The sequence below is a fragment of the Capsicum annuum genome, chromosome 8 (assembly GCF_002878395.1).
Source record: "Capsicum annuum cultivar UCD-10X-F1 chromosome 8, UCD10Xv1.1, whole genome shotgun sequence".
NCBI lineage: Eukaryota > Viridiplantae > Streptophyta > Magnoliopsida > Solanales > Solanaceae > Capsicum > Capsicum annuum.
The window spans coordinates 150,726,627-150,747,635 of NC_061118.1; the positions used below are offsets into that span (position 1 = coordinate 150,726,627).

The window sequence follows — 21,009 nt, forward strand, 5'->3', positions numbered from 1 at the left end:
TCATGGCTCAACAATCAACCAAACGGCCCTTGAAAATCATCGCCGGCGCCGATTCCTTCGGCTGCGACCTCAAAGACACCTTACTCTCTCAGCTCCGCCATCTCAACATCCAAGTCGAAGACCTCGGCACCGACAAATACTACTCTGTCGGCGCGGAAATCGGCCGACGAATTAGCCAAGCTGCTGACGACCCTGCTATTGAAACCCGAGGACTCGTTGCTTGTGGTACCGGCGTCGGAGTCGCTATCTTTGCTAATAAGTTCCCCGGCGTCTATGCTGCCACGTGTCTCAACCCTGATGAAGCACGTAACGCTCGTTCCATCAATAATTGCAATGTCCTCGCCGTCTCCGGCATGAATACTACGCCGGAAGTGGCTTCCGAAGTTCTCAAGACGTTTCTAGAAACTCCGTTCAAGTCTCCTTGCCCCGCCTCTGGATCAAACCCTTGGCCCGATGAGATCGCCCAATTTTTAGAAAATTCGGTTCGTGAAATGAACAAAATTGGTACTCACCGTCCATCTGTAATTTGTACTATATATTAAAATTAAAGTTGCCACCATTTGACTAGGCGGTCACGTTTTCAAGCTGCCTTATGGTGGGACCTTCTTAGGATCCTGTGCAGTGCGGGAGCTTTAATGCTCTGGGACTGTCCTTTTAGTTGTCAGATATTTTATCATTTTTGTGTCTATTTTACCCTTGTTGTAGGGGCGGAGCTAGCATATACTCAGGGTTACCCTTTGACGAAAACTTACAATATAACCTCCTTCGGTTAGTTTGTGCGTGCACTTTTGAAACCTTTAATAAAAATCTTGGCTCTGCCACTGTAATTACCTTTTTGCTTATTGTTTCTGTAGGGATGGGCCAAGTCGAACGTGCAGAAGTAAAGCTGGACGGAGGGAGTACTACGGAACCAGGGGACTGTCATCTTTGTTCATTGGTGAAGGGCAGAGAATTTAAGCCCGTGGACATAATGCCTGGTGGTTCAATTCTGATAGTAAGGGAGAGCCCAACTTCAGCATTTGTGCGGTTCACTGCAGGGAGCGTTGAGCCGGCGCATCATCATACATTCGGGCATGATCTTGTGGTGTTAAAAGGGAGTAAAAGGGTGTGGAATTTGAGTAAAGGGGAGAAATATGATTTGGGTGTTGGTGATTACTTGTTTACTCCAGCTGGGGATGTGCATAGAGTGAAGTATTTTGAGGATACAGACTTCTTTATCAAGTGGGAAGGGCAGTGGGACTTGTTGCTGGATGAGGATCATGCTGCTGCCAATGCTGCAATTGATAAGGAAATGGAGAATTGACTGAGATCAAGTGAGTGCAATGTTTTAAGTACCTACTAGACTTGTTTTTGCATGTATATTGCGTACTAATTAGAGTTAATGCAATATTATAATAGGTGCTTCAAAAAGTACTACTATTATTATTCTCAAGAACCCATGCTAGGAGCAAAGAAATACTAATTTAATTAAGGGGATTTTCAAAAATACAAGCATTTTGCTAGAAAACTCACGCATAATTACCACTGTATTCGATGTACGCCTGCTGTATTCAGTTTTACTAGTATGTATTCATATAAAATACGAATACAGTCCCTATTTAGCCGCTATATTCAATTCATAGCTGATGTATTCACTTTTGCTTAGTGATCTGTATTTATAAAAACATAAATACACTACATATTTAGTCTCGCCAAAAACATTATCATTTTTTTCTTTTTCATTTTCTTATATTTTTTCTTTTGTCGTGTTTTCCTCGTTTTTTCTTCTTCTTTTTCTATTTTTTCCAATTTTTATTTTTTTCATTTTTTTCTTCTCTTCTATCTCTAACTTCCATTTCTTTTTCTTTTCTTTTCTTCTTTATTTTTTAAAATTTTTTTTGTATTTATTTTCTTTATCATTTTTTGTTCTATTTTATATTTTTTGTATTTTCAAAAAATATGACTACTCGAGCACAAGTCATGGATGGTAACGTAAATACCACAATTATTTATCATATTTGTAGTCACGCCGTCATTTATATTTTTGTATTCGTTGATACAACTGCATTTGTATTTGTATTCTAAAGTTCACGTTTGTATTTGTATTTTGTAGTTCGTATTATATTTGTATTTTATAATTCACACTTATATTTGTATTTTTTAGTTCGCACTATCATTTATATTTTATATAATTCGCACTTATATTTTAAAATTATTTTGTATTTGTATTTTATAATTGATTGTATATTATATTGAAATATATTTGTATTGTGGTTTTATTGTGTTTGCATATTTAGATTATATTTGTATTTGGATTCTATTTTCGTCGATGTCTTTTTATTTCGAAAGAATTATTTTGTATTTGTATTTATAAGTTTATTGCATATTGTATTTAGTCGTTACTATGTACAATTTGTATTCTATTTTCGTCGATGTATTTGTATTTTTAAAGAATTATTTTATATTTGTATTTATAAGTTCATCGTATATTGTATTTGTAATTTCATTTGTTTGTATTTGAATTTGTAGTTGACAACATCATTTGTATCTTTAATCATTAGAAAAAAATTATTATTTTTCTTTCTATGAAGACTTGTATTTACATTTATTGATACAATTTGCATCATAATAAAAATAAAAATAATAAATTATACAAATACAAATGTTACATTTGTATCAATGACACATGTTTATACAACTGGAACCATATGCATACAAAATGATACTTGTTTATATACAAATATAAATGATAAATTTGAAATACGAAACACAATGATATATTTGCATTGAAAGACAGTTGCATATTTATGTATTTTAGTCTTAAGCAAATACAATTAATCAATATACTTATTTATATACAAAAATACGAATGATAATTTATACATATTGACAACTAAACTATTCAACTACAAATAATAAATTTATTTAAAATACATAATATGATACAAAAAAATATAAAATATAACAACAAACGAAAAAAATATAAAAAAATAAAAAAGGAGAAAAAATGACCAAAAAAATAAAAAAAAACGAAAAAAGAATCAAAGAAAATGCAAAAGAAAAAATAGACTGCAAAAAAAAGAAATATAGAAAAAGATGAAAAAATAGAAAGAAAATATGATTTAGGCTACAATTATGGTAGCTGTAACTGTAAGGCTACAAAAATAAATGAATAAAAAATAAAAATAAAAAATAAAGAGAAAGCAACAAAAAAAAGGAAAAAAAAAACGGAAGAAAAAAAAAAGAGAATAATAGAAAATAGAAAAAGAGAGAAAATATTGACAACTAAACTATTCAACTACAAATAATAAATTTATTTAAAATAACATAGTATGATACAAAAAAGTATAAAATATAAAATACAAAAACAAACGAAAAAAATATAAAAAATAAAAAAGGAGAAAAAATGACCAAAAAAATAAAAAAGAACGAAAAAAGAAACAAAGAAAATGCAACTGCAAAAGAAATATAGAAAAAGATGAAAAAATAGAAAGAAAATATGATTTAGGTCACAATTATGGTAGCGTGTAACTGTAAGACTACAAAAATAAATGAATAAAAATTAAAAAGAAAAAAGAAAAAAGTGAAAAAATAAAAATTAAAGAGAAAGCAACAAAAAAAGTAAAAAAAGAAAGAAGAAGAGAATAATAGAAAATAGAAAAAGAGAGAAAAAACTATGAATTGTAATTAGGAATAATTAATAGGCAAGAGAGGGCTATGAATTGTAATTAATTGAAAATTAGGCTTTAAATGGTAATAAAAGCCCAATAATAGCTAATCCGGGTAATTTTCCCTTTAATTAAATGAAAGATTTTGTGTTTATGGTAAGTCAAATCTTTGACTTGCGGATCTTATATTAATAAATGGGTGCTAAACTATATTCAACTCTGGAGTAGAAAACTTTGAACATAAAACTGTGAAAGGAACAAACAAATGAAGATTAGGAAATGGACTCTTGGAATAGAAAACTAAAACCGTAAGAAACTCTTTGCTGAAGGTTGGTATTTATGTTATTTATACATAATTTATAGCGGCTCCTGGTTCACCTCAAACTTGGTTATTTGTAATGGGTTATTCGAGTCAATCCCATATTGGGTCAGCCCTTAATTTTTGCCCTTCAAAATTTGTGATCTTTACTTTTGGTCCTTCACGTTAAGTAACAAAGAAATGGTTGAAAATACTTTGAATAATTAAGTTTATATTTTTGCATCATGATATAACACAAGTTATACGGCTTAAGTCCTACATAACTTACGTGGATAGAGGCATAAGTTCAGTTCAAAACCCATAAGTCATGCCGTAGTATGTCGACAGAGGCATAAGTTCAGTTTCTGAACCCACAAGTTACGTCGTAAGAAAAGTTCTCTAAACTTATGTCGAGCGAAATTAGGTCATAGATATGGGCACTTTAGCCCATATTTTTTCACTAAATGCGCAGCAGGAGCCAAAAATGAAGTCCGTCATATTGAAGACAAAAATTAAGAGCTCTCTGAGATATAGGCATCTGTGCCAAAGACTTGATTCATCTTCTCCACGGAGTTCTTTTTAAATGATATCTTTAAGGTGAAAGATGAGATATAATGTGATAGGTAGTGATTGGGTATGTCGATGTACTCGTTCGGGTTGATTTCCTTCGTTAAAAGACAAGCTAGTTGTGGTACTTGACAGTTTTGTTTATTTGTACCCTTTGTTGTTCCTAGTAATCTTCAAATGAACATGTCTGTGGTGGTGGGAGACGACTGTTTCTATATAAACAAATGCTTCTGAGTTTCATCTCCTCTTATTTTACTACTAGTTGTTTGTGTCAACTTAGCAGTGCTTATGATTGTCTTCTTGTGCGCTGATTGCATTGCTACAATGTCAGTTGCACTTGCAGGTATAGTGCTGCACACACTTTTTTGGACTGTACAATCAGATGTAAAGTATGAGGTTATGTGGTGTATGGTTAATGTGCAATATAATATTGCGCCATGTGTTGTGGGATTAGCTTAGTGAATTGCGATTTTGCGATGACAGTGAAATGTGCACTTTGAAACATAGTTATTGAGCTGAAAATTTTGTGCATCATGTGTTAGTTAATGAAGGTTCTTGAGGGTGGAAAACATAAGACATGACCAGCTTAATTTGTTTGTCGATCTTTCAGGTCAAACAAGTCAACAAAAGCTTTTGTTCATGTGCGTGTGTTGAACTTAACCATTGTTGCCTGAGGTCTTACCCATTTTCATCTCTTTTAACCTTTGTGGCTGTGCAGACAATCGAGCAAGGTGACAGATCAATATATTCATGACTAAGATAAACAGCACTCTATCAAGGAATGGTCTTATTCAGCTTGATGCAAATGTAATGGCAGCATGTTCGTTATATTTATGGACCGCGTTAGGAGTGCAATGATATTTTGCGACACTACTTTCTGAACTCTACTTTTTAACTTTTTATGCTTTATGAGTTGAAAAAACTGGAGTCAGGGTTGTAAAGTTTTTGTCTTTAATTTTGTATGCTCTAGTGGTTGCCACATTTCAGTCCCAGTTATCTGTCAAATATTCTACTGAAATAATGCCATTTTGTTGCGGGGTGGTTATTTTGATAGTGAGATTTGCAGGATTTCTATCAGTGTTGCCATGATGAAAAGAACAGTTCATTTGTTTGGTACCAAAATAGAGATCGTAAGGCCATACATATGCAATGCTTACACCTCTTCGTTCAAAACACCACTATGAAGATTTACTAATATTACATACAACATTTTTAAACCTTTTCATTTCTTGTGGACTCAAAAATTTAGAAGAATTCTTATGCACTGCCTAACTGAATTATATTTGAATTATTTGCAGTCATCAGACAAGACTCAACTCATCCGATAGCGATACACCTTTACAGATCTCGTTTAACTCAGCAACAGCAATCTTTTTTCGCAGCGCCAACAGCTGCTCTCCAGCATCACATATGTATGCAGAAGCTTGCCTGCCTGAAAGAGTTGCCCCTTCCATACTATCGATGTAGTCCTGCAGAAAACAAGAATTTTCACGTATGATGAAAGTTGACCAACCAAAAGATCACCAGTGCTGCATGCCCGTGAAATGAAATATCACAGGTTGTATTGCAATACTTGGCTGCAGCTCATCGTTAAATTTCATACAAGAAATTTGTACCATTCGTTGCCGTTTCTACCATCCTGTATAAAGGTGTCCTGATCTAATAGTTTAAAGTTTCAAAGTCTCTGATTGTCGTTAGTTGCATATCATCTCATCTATACAGCAATCAAGAACAAGAAGTTTCTTGTAATATTACTTTCTGAGAGAACATTTCAATTAGATTCAGATACTACTATCAATGCATGTGTCATACAGAATACGCACTTGTATAGACATAATAGATCAATTTTTAGTCATCATCTTCTTTTTCCTGGTAAATGGTGGCATTAAACTTAACCAATAAACTCTCTGAGCTTCATTCACTTTATGACATGGACACAGTGACACCCCTTTTCCTTGAAAGAAGCATCACGTGTTGAATACGCGAATCAAAGAAGTAAGAATAATGGGTAAAAACAGACTACCTGTTTTGTATATGAGCCAGCAAGAAAGAAATTTTCCACTGGCGTCTTTTGATCAGGTCTGAACGGGTCTTTACCAGGTCCTTCACGATATAAGGATTGCCCAATCTTCACAACTGATGACCAGGTTATCTCAAGACCTTGGGAAGAAGGAAATAACGCCAAAACCTGATACCAAAACATCTTACACATTAAGAAGCCACTTTTACAACATGCGATGCGCTCTTACCGCTAGACCAAAGCCCAAGGGACGCTAACTAAACGCAATATTAGCTATGCAGTGATTGTTTTTCTTTTGCGGCCACTCAAATGTTGTAATATTTTATGCTCGGATTAAGTATACAAATATGACCAACCAAATAACCCCTGAAATATGAGCTTCCATTCCCCTACCCAACTATTTGATCTAATATCTGCACCAAATTGATGCATCAACCTTGAGTTGCTATTTAAATAAAATCATGGTTTAATTTGATCCGTGCTCCAGCTTAAGAGCGTAACTGACGATATTTAGTTCAGACGATCTGTCCCTGGCATAAATTGCTCCCTACTAATCTTCTTATCACCCACTAACACATGCAAGAACATGTGGAAGCTAAGGTTTTCCAGAAAACGAAAAAAAGACACATATCAGAAGCCAAATTACCTGTTTTGACACTCTTCTTATGATTTCTTCATTTGGGAGAGGCATGTAAGGGTCGCCAGGTGCAAGGACACATCTGAAGGCACCGACATAGAGGAGAATAGATCAGAGAAGAATGAGATAACCAGGACTTAAATCTAATCAGGATATTTAATGAGAATGGTAAAGATAAGAACATAATTCCTTACTGACGCAATGAGCCTTATCCCTCAATGTAATAATCTACCGGAGATGTCAATGCAAGGTCTCCAAAACAAGAGAAATCTGCATCTGGCGTGTACAGGAGATTGTCCAAACCTGTAGCGCACTTTGATTGCCTGAATTACAGAGAATTGTTATTTAATAAATAGATTAGTAGTTCTTTCATCATTAAAAAACTTCATATTGAGATTAGTTGTTTCTGAGCCACAAATGCATCACCTTGAACGCTCCAAGTCCTGCAACTCGGAAACCCAGCCATTGTATTGTAGTTGTACGGTAACAACAGGCACTCCAACCAATTTGTAAATGTTGTCAAAGAATACCAATTCCCTCCACTTCTGAGGTACCAATCTTTTAATTCCAGGTACATCACATGCTGCAATTAGATATCAGCCAAAGCAGTTTCAATTTCATGCTGTCGAAAAGGAAGGAAATGAGGGAAGATACATTCCAATCGTATAGTTGATTATCAACCAGCAACATAGGCATCAGCTTTTACAATTTTCTTCTGAGTGGCCGGTACATAGACACCATTAGCAGTTGATTAACACATCCACACTTGTAAAGCAGCATGAGGTACTTATATATGCATAAAAAACCCTAGTATTTGAACCTTTGACATGGCAAGCCCGCTAACATACATGCTTCCATCAGAGGAGGTTAGCGGAACAGTATTCTAACCCTAGTATTCTCTCGCAGAGTACCTCTCTGCATCCCCACCTTAGATGGAACCTGCGAGCAGAGAATAGATTCAGAAAAAGCTGAAGCTGGTTCATTCAAGAGAAAATTTAAGGCCTAAATGTACTGGTTCACAAAAAAGAGATAATTCAACGTCTACATCTGCAAATTCACAGTTAGCAGCTGTTCCCAAATTTGATCTTACCTTCCCCCCTTGTCTATGATGTACTTCTTAATTAGACCACTCAAATAAACGTCAGGAGAACCTTTAAGCATGCGCAATAGGGAAGTCGCCGTTTTAGTGGCAAATAATGCAAATATAGTGAGCATACACCGATCACTGATATTGTCACAGTCAATGAATCCAAGAGCATATGCAACAGGATCCCACATCCTCTGGATGCTAACACGCATCCCTCCTTTAGACATGAACCAATCAGAAAAGCTTACCTGAAACAAGTAGCCGAGAGTGGACACTGCCTTGCAGAGAAACACACTATCTGAATTGTTAACAAGAAAGGAAAAAAGGAAATAATCCTTACACTATCTAGATCACGTATCTGCTGCAATGCACCACCATCTGGATCAACTAAAGCCCGCACCACTGGAATAAGGGCAAGAGCTACAGCATTTCTAGCTTTATCATAAATCTGCCATTTAAAGAGAGGAACACATTATCGATGATCACATAAAAATGAGCATTGATCGAGGTTTCTAACAACAGCAGCACAGAAATAACAAAACTGATTTTCTCCACTCTCCTCTTTTCAAGCAAACCACTAATTAATAATGGCAGACACCCAGTCCAAAGATCACTCTTATACCATTCTATGCTCTATGTATGTTACCTGTTGAACAAGGAGCTGATGAAATTGCAAGTTGCAGTAATTATTAAAGCCAAGTGTGTGATATTTCTGTCTACAACAACAACAACAAACCCAGTGTATTACCACATAGTGAGGTCTGGGGAGGATAAGATGTACGCAGTCCATACCTCTACCTCTAAAGAAGTAGAAAGGCTGTTTCCGATAGACCCCCGGCTCGAGACACGGAATACTAAACAAATTCAAAGTGTGTGATATTTCTGTCTATGGAAAAAAAGCTCAAAAGAGAAAAAAAAAAAAAAAAAAAAAAAAAAGAAGAAGAAAAAGTTGGTCCTCTCAGGTTTGCCTTTAGTTTAGCCTGTCAATTGTGCCCTCAAAAGTGTTCTGACCGTTTCTTATACCCTTCGCACCTAACTATTTCTCTTTACATGATTGGATTAGACCACTTTCTTTCTTGTTTTACATGCTCAAAGTACATATAAAGAAGTAACAATGTTTGCAAGCACTTTAGAACAACGGAGGAAAAGAATACTTTTTCAAAAGCAAATATCATTGCATTCCATATGAAGCGCCACCTAATATTAATTTTCATTTCCCACTATAGAGTTATAAGACTACTTAGTTCTGAAAGGAAATTCACAAACCTCTCCTCCTACCATCTTAAAATCAGATATTGAAATGTAATACAAAACTGTAAATTCAAATTTTGCTTTTCTATTTGGTAATGTTATCGTAGACTATTCATTGGCCATGCCTTTATCTTTTTTCTTTTTTGATAGCCGTAGTGTCTAGGCCAGCTTGCGCGCACCTCGACTAATTCCACGGGATATCTGCCACCTCCCACCACCATCAGGTACCAAGTAACTCTGTCCACCAATTTGTCCACCAAAGCTAGAACAAATGGGAAGAAATTACCTAATGTTTGTCTCAGTTGGGAGTTGGGAATTGAACCTGAGACCTCATCGTGCCCAACCCAACTTCATTGAACCACTAGGCCACACCCTTGGGTGCAATACAAAAGTATTTCTTGATATAAAACCAGGAAGATATCAACAATTATGTGTAACGTATGGATGTAACTCAACCGCGTTCATCTAATCCATTGTCCACCTAACTATACAACATGGAGTTCTATTTTTACACCAAAAGGAATAAATGAAACAAAAGAGACTAGACACTACACTTCCCTTAAATATTCTACTATATCTTTCGTTCCAGATTATGAAACGAGCTGTTCCCCAAGTCATCCTCTTGCCCAATCTTCTGTAGCATCTATCCCTTAAGCTTTTCTGCTATCTTTGGCATCAACCACACCATATTGAATAACGAGATAAGGTCCACAACTGTGAAGTGTATTAACAATGCAAACAGCACGTAGCACTTATGCTTTCCTTGCTCCTTACATTAAATTTTTCAGCACAATATTGCATCTCTAACCACACACAAGAAAAGAGAGGGACCTCCTCAATGCCCTAATATGCTATATGTTCTCCACACTTACTTTCTTTCACCCCTTCCAATTAATTCTGCATTAAGAGAATTTATGAGAAGGATTTGACCCCTTTCGCCCTCTATATCATCTGATCTTACCCCTCCATCTTTCTGAACTAGGTGTGATCCTTAGTATAAGGTATAGCATGTATTGAAAATCAATTACCAAGACGGCATTAGCATGTTACCTTTAGTTGATTAGTAGACAAAAATGCATTAATTCCACGTAAGGGTGCTCCAACTGGAAAGCGGAAATCAAGCTCTGCATTGAGGCATAGACAGCAAATTGTAAATAAAACAGACAATGTTAACTTTTATACATTGGAAGACATGTTCCTCGAGGAGTCATTTGTGAACACATTTTAAAGTTCCCCTATTTGAAAGATTTTGAATCACAAATAAAGTCATACCCCCTATTTCACCCCCTTTATTTACAAATGTGTGAGTATGCTCCTTCACTAGCAGATTTTTTAGCACCCTCCTACATAACAACAACAAACCCAGTGTATTCCCACTAAGTGGGGTCTGGGGACCCTCCTACATAAACCAGGAAAAAAGAAATAGAATTACTTAACTGATAATCATGGCACCTTGGCACTTCATTATCCATGTTCTACTATCAAATGAAGTTTAATCTTGGGCATTTCTACTGGCAAAAGTACTCGGCACAAACCTAACTCAAAAATATTGGAAATGCACCTTATCTATCAGTGAGCAGTAATGCAGTTCTATTGCATGCTCAATCACTCAGTAAGTAAAATACTATAAAACTATGAATTGCACCTTTTCAACAGACGGAACAGATTATTATAGCAACCAAAGAACACGTGCAGCCCCATTTCAATGTGGTTCCCACGTCAATCAACAAAAGAACCCACTTTCCCACCAATAAAGGTCGTTGATCATATATATCCACCTGAAAGAAAAGTAGAAGACATAATGTATTCCAGGTCACAGAGGAAAACACTTTATAAAGACAACTTTTTTTTTTCATTTTTCTTTGTTTTTTGGTTAATAGATTTGTTTCTGAGCAAATTGATTATAGCACTTCTTGAAGGGATGTTAGGTTTCTGAACCTCATGTCCTTGATCCAAGAGCTCCACAGCAGTCGACATCCCTGCAAGTCCAGCTCCAATAATAGCTACTTTCAGCTTTGGCCCCCGATAATGTTCAGGTTCAGGTGGAAATAGCCCTTTTGGAGCTGCAATTGAAATTTGGTTCAGCAGTTGTATATTGACTTATACAACAGAAATTATCCCTCCTGAATTCAAGGCAGTATACCAGAACTTTTTTTGCCTCATTTATATACTTCTTTTCAACTTGTTTATCTTTAAGTCACATCAAAAAGTATATATTTCAGGTGTCTAAAGAGACAATATTGAAACAATCGTGAAGTTCTTTAGTTTTCCAACTGTTGCCTATGTTTTGTTCCAATAATAGCTAAAGGAAGCAACAAAAAGAAAATCTTGAACGTCATGGCATATCCCGTCCAAGACTGACCCTTAGAGCAAGTGGAAAAAAGTGAATGAGTTCATGCTTCTCACCGTTTCATATTTTAATCATTTTTGCCCCACCCTCTCCCCTTTCCCACACCGCAAACAGATTGGAGCAAAAAGATCATAAGAATCCATTCTTCTGACCTATGGCTGCTTACTCTTTTACTGGATTAATGGTTTGGCTTTGATGCATTGGCATTAGTCCTTGCAAAGGAAAACTTGATATGAAATGCAAGAAGTCTACGAATTAATAGCTTGCAAGTCATTATTCCTTTTAGACGAAGAAGAAATCTACGATTGGAAAGAATATAGAAAAGTACAAAGAACCATCAACCTCAAAATTTGCTGACATCCTTAAAAATCCTATCTTTCAACACTCCTGAATTCACAACATAGGTTACAAATACCACCCTGTAAGTTAAATGATCAAAGTATAAAGGCAAGGCTCACAGAATTAAAGCAAATCTGCAATCAAGGCACAGTCAAAAACCATTTTTTTAAAAAGAAACAAACTCAAAGCATCTATCACAACACAAACACATATTAACCTAGAAGTGTGAGTCTTGTTACCCTTTGAAATCATATCTTCCACCAAAATTAGATAAAAAAACTCAAAGATGTACACATAAGAAACAGAATTACTAACTATCCTTTTCACAATTCAGTTCATTATCTCAAAACATAGCCCAAGAACCCTTACAACACAAAAGGGAAGTGGATAAACTTACCATTTGTACTCATATCAGAGACCATGGAGTCCAAATCAGCCCGAATAACAGACTTTGGGGTCACTAACCGGTTCGACAAACGACGACCACCAAAAACCAAGAATCCCGTTGAACCATTTGGAAAAACACATTTCTTTCCAGTAGCAGAAGTGACAGGACAACAAAGATAAGCTGAAGAAGTAGCCATAGGAAGGGAAAAAACCGAAATCTTTTTCGTGTTAAATATCAAAAAAATGGGGTTTCTTGTTAAACATATATATCGGACTGCAATAACGTACATTCTGCCTGCATCAAAAAATGGACAAGTGGATAGTTCATTGAAACAAGGCAGATACCAAGTCCTTGTTAACGTTTCTCAGATTGATCACAGCCATACAAAGACATGAACAAGAGGAAGCCTTTTACCGAGAATAAATGGATTTCATATTCTTCTCCATGGAAATTGGAAAGGTAAATGAAAAGAACTATAATTGAACAATTTACAACCAAACTGGCAAAAATGTCTATTTGTCTCGGCTCTCAGCTTGAGCAACTGAACATATGAAAAAAACAAATCAACTATTTAAAATGAAAGTATAATTGAATTTCATAGTCAATAAAACGCAGCTCGCTAAAGTATACGTTAGAACTCAAGGGGGACATCCAAAGTTGCAACAACTATAGGAGTATCAAGTTGTTGAGTCATGATGCACTCAAAAAGAATTATTCAATTTCAGGAGGAAACCTCGAGAAAAGGGGGAAACTGACTCAGGGATTTAATCCGAGATGATAGTTAATGGATGAGAGTTTGAGAGAATAAGAAAGAGAACTGTATTGATATGATCAGTAATGAGTGTGTGTATCTTACATTGCAGCTTATATACTCAAACTGGAATGTAATTCCTACTAACTACCTTAACAAAAAAATGGAAATAACTGTCACTGTTACAGTGTTAGCAGTTACACTAATAACAGAATTCAAACTGTAACTGTCTAGCTATTTTACTGCTTGCCTACTTAATTCCTTGATTGCCAGCTCAGCTCATCAGCTTCATACACGAATTCAACACCATGAACTTGCATCAATACCCCCCTCTAAAGAACATTCTTGACCTCAAGAATGAAAGGAAGGAAATCTGGTTTGAACCTCAAACAAAAATTCCCATGTAGCCTGTGCAACGTCTATATCAGTCTACTTGATGAGAACTTGAGTGGTAGCCTTGTTACCCTTCTTGACCATCCTTCTATCAAGAATAGCCCCAGGTAAAGGACATTGAGGACTTGAGAGGTGGAGAACAGGAGGATGAGAAATGCTACTAGGCACAACAAGACACCTTTTCAACTGTGACACATGGAGTGAGGGATGAATAAGTACTTCAGAAGGAAGCAAAAGTCTATAAGCAACAACTCCAATCTTAGCCTCAACTACATAGGGTCCATAATACTTGGCTGCTAGCTTGTTAAAAGGCCTAGAGGCAACTGAAACATGCCTATAAGGCTGCAATTTCAAATAGACCCAGTCACCAACTTCAAAGGACCTATCAGATCTATGTTTATCAGTCACGTCTTTCATTCTTTGTTGAGCTCTAGCAATGTGAAACTTGATTAACTGGATGATAGCCTCTCTAGCTGCAAGATCTCTGTCCACCATCTCAACTGCACTTTCTCCGACCAGGTAGGGAAAATGCACAAGAGGTTTCTGACCATAAAGCACCTCATAAGGAGTGCATTTGATAGTAGAATGGTAGGTAGTATTCTACCATCATTCAGCTAGTGGTAAATAAGTAATCCAATCCTTGGGACAATTTGAACAAAAACACCTCAAGTAAGTTAAGGTTCTGTTCACCACTTCAGTTTGGCCATCTGTTTGAGGATGATGAGTTGTTGATCTTTGGAGGTGCACACCTTGAAGTGTGAACAATTCTTGCCAAAAAGAACTCAAAAATACAGGATCTCTATCACTGGTCATAGTAACAGGCATTCCATGTAGTTTAAAGACTCCATCTAAGAAACTTTTAGCTACTGACTGAGCTGTATATGGATGCTGCAAACTCAAGAAATGAGCATACTTACTCAATCTATCCACCAATACTAATATAACATCTTTTCCCTGGAACTTTGGAAGGCCTTCTATAAAGTCAAGACATATATCAGTCCAAACACCTTCAGGTATAGGGAGGGGCTGAAGATAACCTGGAGAAGCTGCAACATCATACTTGTGTCTTTGGCAAATGTCACACTGGTTAATAAAAATTCTAACATTTGAGATGAGTGATTTCCAATGAAATAATGATTGTAACCTCCAAATGGTAGCATCCATACCAGAATGTCCCCCTTGAGGACTGCTACACCAAAGTTTGATAATAGTTCTTCGGAGTTGTGGATTATCTCCCACCACTAGTCTACCCTTCCACCTTAATTGATCATTGCACCAAGTGTATGACTTGAAGTTTTGAGTCTGCAATTTCTAAATCACCAACTGTAATGCAGAATCAGTACTCCAAGAATCCTTAATTTTGTTATACAAATCATCATGTGGTACGGCTATGGCTAAAACTTCTGCATCAGGCATTCTAGAAAGAGCATCTGCGGCCTTATTCTCTAAACCCTTTTTATATTCAATTGAGAAGTCAAAAGCCATTAATTTTGAGATACATGCCACTTGGAAGTCTATAGGAATCTATTGCTATACGAGGTGTTTCAAGGATTTTTGGTCAGTTTTCACAATAAAGTGAGTATTCAATAAGTAATGTGACCATTTTGTACCAGCAAGGAGAAGTTCTAAAAGCTTTCTGTCATAAACAGATAGGATTGATGTCTGGGAGCCAATGATTTGCTTATATAAGCAATAGGATGTCCCAACTGCATTAGAACAGCACCAATTCCTTTGTCGCTAGCATCAGTTTCAACAATAAAGATCTGAGAGTAGTTAGGCAATGCTAAGACAGATGCAGAAATCGAGGCTTGCTTCAAGGTTTGGAAAGCTTGTGTAGCTAGATCTGACCAATAGAACCCTTCCTTCTTTAATAGGTCATGAAGTGGTCTGCAAATTGTCCCAAATCCTTTAATGAACCTCCTATAATAACCAACCAACCCTAGAAATCCTCTCAATTGTTTGAGATTGATAGGAATGGGCCAATTTTGCACAGCTGGGATTTTTTTCGGGTCAGTTGAAACACCAGCAACACTAATATAATGTCCCAGAAACTCAACCTTTTCCACTCCAAAAGCATACTTAGACATTTTAGCATACAGTAAATATTGCTTCATTAGAACAAATACAGCTTCAACATGTTGCACATGATCAGACAAACTCTTGCTATAGATTAATATATCATCAAAAAAGACCAAGACCGATTTCCTCGGTAATGGTTTAAACACAACATTCATGAGGCCTTGAAATGATGAATGAGCATTAGTTAAGCCAAATGGCATTACCAAAAACTCATAGTGCCCTTCATGAGTCTTGAAGGCTGTTTTGTATGCATCTTCTTTCGACATTCTCAATTGGTGATACCCTGCCCTTAAGTCTATTTTTGAAAAAATCACAGCTCCTCCTAACTCATCAAGTAAGTCCTCTATTATGGGAATAGGGAACTTATCCTTTATAGTCATCTGATTCAAGCTTCTATAGTCCACACACAACCTAGACTACAAAAGAGGCATAAGGGCTGGTACTGTTCTGAATCACACCTTGATCCAGCATTTCCAACACCAATTTTTCTATAATATCCTTCTTGAATGCAGGGTATCTATAGGGTCTTTGACTAACAGGGTTAGATGCCTCAATTAGTGGAATTTTGTGGTCAAAAACGCCTTTACGAGGTCGTAATGTAGTGGGCACTTCAAATAGGCAGGAATAATGATCCAGCAAGACTTCAATACTAATGGTAGATCATTACCTTAACTGGCTTGAATGTTGAAACACTGAATAGTCTCTGCAACATCTAGTGCTAAAGTCATCATGAAAAACTGAGATTCACTCCCTACTAGCTTCTCCCATGCCTTGGCTTTAGAAGTTTTGATCAAGCTAGTTGCTCCTCTTAACACATGTTTCTTTCCTTTGTACAAAAACTCAATAGTTCTATGCTTGAAATCAAACAATATTCTGCCCAGGGTATTTAACCACTGCACCCCCAAAACTATATCCACATTACCCAAAGGTAGTAACAAAAAATCAGAAGCGAAAGTTGTTCCTTGTAATAACCACTGCAGGTTTTTGCACACATAAGCTGTCTGCACTTTTCTTCCATCAGCAACACACACAGACTGCTCAGTTATAGGCTCAGCCTTACAGCCTAATTTCTTGGCCACTTCTTGGTCTATGAAATTATGTGTACTACCAGTATCAATCAGGACTTGCAAAGGTTTTTTTTCATGGTAACCAGTCACCCTCAGAGTCTGATACCCCGTAACACCAGTATAAGCTTGAAGTGAAATTGTAATGAATTCATGAGTGGCATCCTGATGTTCTTGCTCTTGGATTAATTCCACCTCTTCTACTCTTTCTTCCTCCTTGACTATATCTATCAAATATAACTGTTTCTTAGCCTTGCAAACATGCCCCATAGTATATTTTTCATCACAGAAGAAACATAATCCTTTAGCCCTCCTTCTCATTCATTTCAGCAGAAGTTAATCTTCTTCCTCCAGTAATTGTATTGTGATGGTTATTCTTATTCTCACCTACATCAATAGGCTTCTTGAATGTTGGATTTGGTGTGAAATTTTTCTGAAAATTGGGAATTCATTGTTAACTGGAGTAGGAAGCAAAGCAGCTTGTGGCCTATTAGCTCTCAGACCCCAGGTTTTAGCTTGTGCCTCAAAAACTTCCTCCTGTAACCTAGAAAGTTTGTAAGCCTGCATTAGTGTTTTGGGGTTCTAAATTCTGACTGCCTTATTCAGCTCTAACTTCAATCCACCCAAGTAATAACCGATCTCATTCTCACTCGACAAGTTTACACCAGTTAAAAGCCTATCAAACTCTGCTTGATACTCTCTTACTCCACCCGTTTGCTTCAAATTCTTTAAGGCTTCCATGGGATCTTCAAAATTATCCCCAAATCTTTCATTAAGGGCAAGAATGTACTCAGTTCAAGTAGGTTCTACCACTGAATTCCTGGACTTAATAAACGCCCTATGCCATGCAATAACGTCACCCTCCAAATGCACAGATGCAACCTTTACTCTTTGATTGAATGGAATTTCATCCATTGAAAAGAGTTCATCAACCATGTACACAAATCTAACCCCGAAAATTTTGGAAATTCTAATCTAGAATAGCGAGAGAAGAAATTACCTCCACGCCCATTTCCTTCTCTCATTGTTACTTCCTGCAGATCATCATTTTCCTTTCTTCTTGAATTCCGGCATTGGAATACTCAACCCTCTCCTTTTCTTTGGAATTCATAGTTCCAACCACTCCTCTAAGTTCCAGTAACTCCTCGTTTTGAAGACTACAATTATTGATATTGGCCATTCCATCCATTATTTTCTGCAATAGTTCTTGGATTTGTTGGAACCTATCATCCGTTTCTTCCATAGGTCAATCTTGTCTATCTTGAGTCTTGTTTCTTGCCATTGACACACCAAGGAGCGACGGCTTTGATACCACTTGATGCACTCAAAAAGAATTATTCAATTTCAGGAGGAAACCTCGAGAAAAGGGGGAAACTGACTCAGGGATTTAATCCGAGATGACAGTTAATGGATGAGAGTTTGAGAGAATAAGAAAGAGAACTGTATTGATATGTTCAGTAATGAGTATGTGTATCTTACATTGCAGCTTATATACTGAAATTGGAATGGAATTACTACTAACTACCTTAACAGAAAAATGGAAATAACTGTCATTGCTACAGTGTTAGCAGTTACACTAATAACAGAATTCAAACTGTAACTGTCTAGCTATTTTACTGCTTGCCTACTTAATTCCTTGATCGCCAGCTCAGCTCATCAGCTTCATACACTAATTGAACACCATGAACTTGCATCATACTATGAAGGTTGGGGAAAGGGTGGTAGACTTGAGGCTGAGGAGGATTGTGACTCTCTGAGAATCAGTTGGTTTCATATCAGATCGCTCGACTACTAATGAGGAAATACAATAATCAAGGCTAACGAAACAACAGAAGGAAATAGAATTCTATGAAAACGAAAATACAAGGGCTAATACTATTACTCCGGAAAAGCACAAGCAATCAAAGAGCAGAAAAGAAATACATACAGAACATAATGACATACTAATAGAATTTATTGCAATGCCAATATAATTCATAGTCCAAAGAGGATAAACTCCAAACCAAATCATTAATTCTCCGCAAAATTTCAGGCACCGTATGCCAATTAAAATCACTAGGTACTACAATATGATACCAAATTCTAAAAAACAAAAACCCTCAAGCGTGAACCTATTACCAGAGACAAACAAAAATAGAAACTTTGAGTTTCTCAACAAGCGACAGCAATTGGCTGTTGTTTCGAAGGCTCGACGACATGTTTCTTAGAATCTCCGAGGAAATCTTCGATGTTATATATAACAGTAATATAAAGGGAACAACTAGGGCATCGAGCGATCTCTTCCCCAATTTTCAACTCTTCCTTAGTGATCTGGAACAAGTCACCGCACGGACAGGGATATGTGAAAGCTTTCAGCTCATCGTTCCAATCCATGTCCTCAATTTCTACGTCGTCGTACGACATCGTCGATCGTTTGTTTCAGAGATTAGGGTTTTCCGTTGGGGAATTTGGTCAGGTCTAATTTAATTTGATTTGATTTTACTCTAAAATAACTCAAAAATAATCAAATCAACCCTCTCTCTACATATATGTATTAGATACTCGTATCCGCACAAGATACGGATATTTTGGTAATACTAATATGCAAACGAGAAGATTATTTTTCATTTATTTAATTATTTAGTATAAGAGTAAAAAAAAAAATGTAGTAATACAATGAACCATGTTAATATAATATATACATTCGGTGTAGTTATTTAATAAGAAACAAAAAAATATTTATAAGAAATTACTATCATGTATAATTTAATTATAAAGATCTAAATAAATATATTATTAAAATAATATATGAGAATAAAACTAATAGATATAAGAAAAAAAATCAATATGCATGTATAACTATTTTATTGCACAATAAAAATGAGAATAAAACTAATAAATATAAAGAAAAAATCATATGCACGTAGAACCATTTTATTTACTGCTATATATAAGTGAAGGTTGAAGTGACTAAAATTACCGTAATACCCTTGGTAGTTATTCCAACCTTCACTTATATATAGTACTTAGTAAAATAAAATAAAAGGCAATATGCATATGTAATCATTTTATTGCACCATAAAAATGAGGATTAAACTAATAAATATAAGAAAAAAATCATATGCATGTCTAATCATTTTATTTACTACTATATGTAAGTGAAAGTTGAATGACTAAAATTATCAAAAAATCTTTGGTAATCACCCTAATCTTCGCTTATATATAATAGTAATAGTAATTTATTAGTTTTATCAGCATTTTTATGGTGCAATAAAATGGTTACATATGCATATTGTTTTTTTCTTATATTTATTAGTTTTGTCCTCATATATTATTTTAATAATATTTTTATTTAGATATTTTTAATTAAATTATATATAATAGTATTTTTTATAAATATCTTTTTGTTTCTTATTAAATGATCACCAAGGGTATTTCGGTAATTTTATGGTGCAATAAAATGGTTACATATGCATGTTATTTTTTTCTTGTATTTATTAGTTTTGCTGTCATTTTTATGGTGTAATAAAATGATTACACATACATATTTTTTTTCTATATTTATTAGTTTTGTTCTCATGTATTATTTTAATTATATGTTTATTTAAACCTTTGTAATTGAATTATACATGATAGTAATTGTTTATAAATATCTTTTTGTTCCTTTTAAATGACTACCAAGGGTATTGTGATAATTTTATGGTACAATAAATATTTCGGAATCGATGTATGTCCATATGCATGTGTAACCATTTTATTTACTATTATATATAAATGAAGGTTGGGGTGACTAAAATTACCGAAATAATAATAATAATAATAATAATAATAATAATAATAATAATAATAATAGAAATAGCAATAGTAAAAAAATGAATATAAGTAAAAGTTTGATAGTACCATAAAAGATAAATTAGTAGTACGCCATATCTTTACTTATATATAATATAAATGTATATATTATAATTGTTTATATATTATTCATAAACACAATATAAATATTTGTTATATTTTATATTTTAATCATGATTTAACTTTAGTCATATGTCTTCATCCAGTTGACAGTACCTTATAAGATTCTAAATGAATTTCGTACTTTGAATGACAAATGATACTAATTGTGAAAATAGTATCTTGTTGTATATTGAAATTTACAGCT

General features: G+C 35.2%; 4 protein-coding genes across 4 annotated transcripts; 1 reads left to right on the forward strand and 3 right to left on the reverse strand.

Moving 5' to 3' along the window:
• LOC107839470 (DNA damage-repair/toleration protein DRT102) lies at positions 1-5,584 on the forward strand (the record flags this gene model as incomplete). Its single annotated transcript, XM_016682967.2, is given in 4 exon segments — positions 1-504; positions 706-768; positions 855-1,313; positions 5,231-5,584. Coding segments are annotated over 3 exon segments (1,014 nt in total). The 3' UTR covers positions 1,304-1,313; positions 5,231-5,584.
• A 20-nt stretch (positions 5,585-5,604) lies between these two features.
• On the reverse strand, positions 5,605-15,325 carry LOC107839472 (zeta-carotene desaturase, chloroplastic/chromoplastic-like). Its single transcript, XM_047394594.1, is given in 16 exon segments — positions 5,605-5,981; positions 6,536-6,700; positions 7,179-7,251; positions 7,364-7,492; positions 7,596-7,752; positions 7,851-7,894; positions 7,991-8,038; positions 8,070-8,108; positions 8,260-8,504; positions 8,597-8,704; positions 10,558-10,631; positions 10,780-10,847; positions 11,153-11,273; positions 11,276-11,285; positions 11,446-11,570; positions 12,594-15,325. Coding segments are annotated over 16 exon segments (1,854 nt in total). The 5' UTR covers positions 12,874-15,325; the 3' UTR covers positions 5,605-5,813.
• Positions 13,765-15,213, reverse strand: LOC124886667. Its single transcript, XM_047395556.1, has 3 exons — positions 15,049-15,213; positions 14,521-14,811; positions 13,765-14,271 (listed from the first exon to the last, which is right to left on the reverse strand). The coding sequence occupies exons 1-3, from the start codon at positions 15,211-15,213 to the stop codon at positions 13,765-13,767; spliced, it is 963 nt and encodes a 320-aa protein (XP_047251512.1).
• Positions 15,326-18,804: 3,479 nt separating the features above from the next.
• Positions 18,805-19,401, reverse strand: LOC107839474 (diphthamide biosynthesis protein 3). Its single transcript, XM_016682973.2, has one exon. It carries the CDS (start codon positions 19,272-19,274, stop codon positions 19,023-19,025), a length of 252 nt encoding a protein of 83 aa, XP_016538459.1. The 5' UTR covers positions 19,275-19,401; the 3' UTR covers positions 18,805-19,022.
• Between the last annotated feature and the right edge of the window lie 1,608 nt (positions 19,402-21,009).

What these genes read in the sequence shown, in the direction of transcription:
- LOC124886667 (XM_047395556.1), bottom strand. Translation starts at nt 15,213, where the DNA reads ATGGCTTTTGACTTCTCAATTGAATATAAAAAGGGTTTAGAGAATAAG. An exon ending in CTGATTCTGCATTACAGTTG is followed by an intron (nt 14,812 to 15,048) that starts GTGATTTAGAAA and finishes TTTATTAACCAG; the next exon opens with TGTGACATTTGCCAAAGACA. An exon ending in TGACCAGTGATAGAGATCCT is followed by an intron (nt 14,272 to 14,520) that starts GTATTTTTGAGT and finishes CTTTATGGTCAG; the next exon opens with AAACCTCTTGTGCATTTTCC.
- LOC107839474 (XM_016682973.2), bottom strand. Translation starts at nt 19,274, where the DNA reads ATGTCGTACGACGACGTAGAAATTGAGGACATGGATTGGAACGATGAG.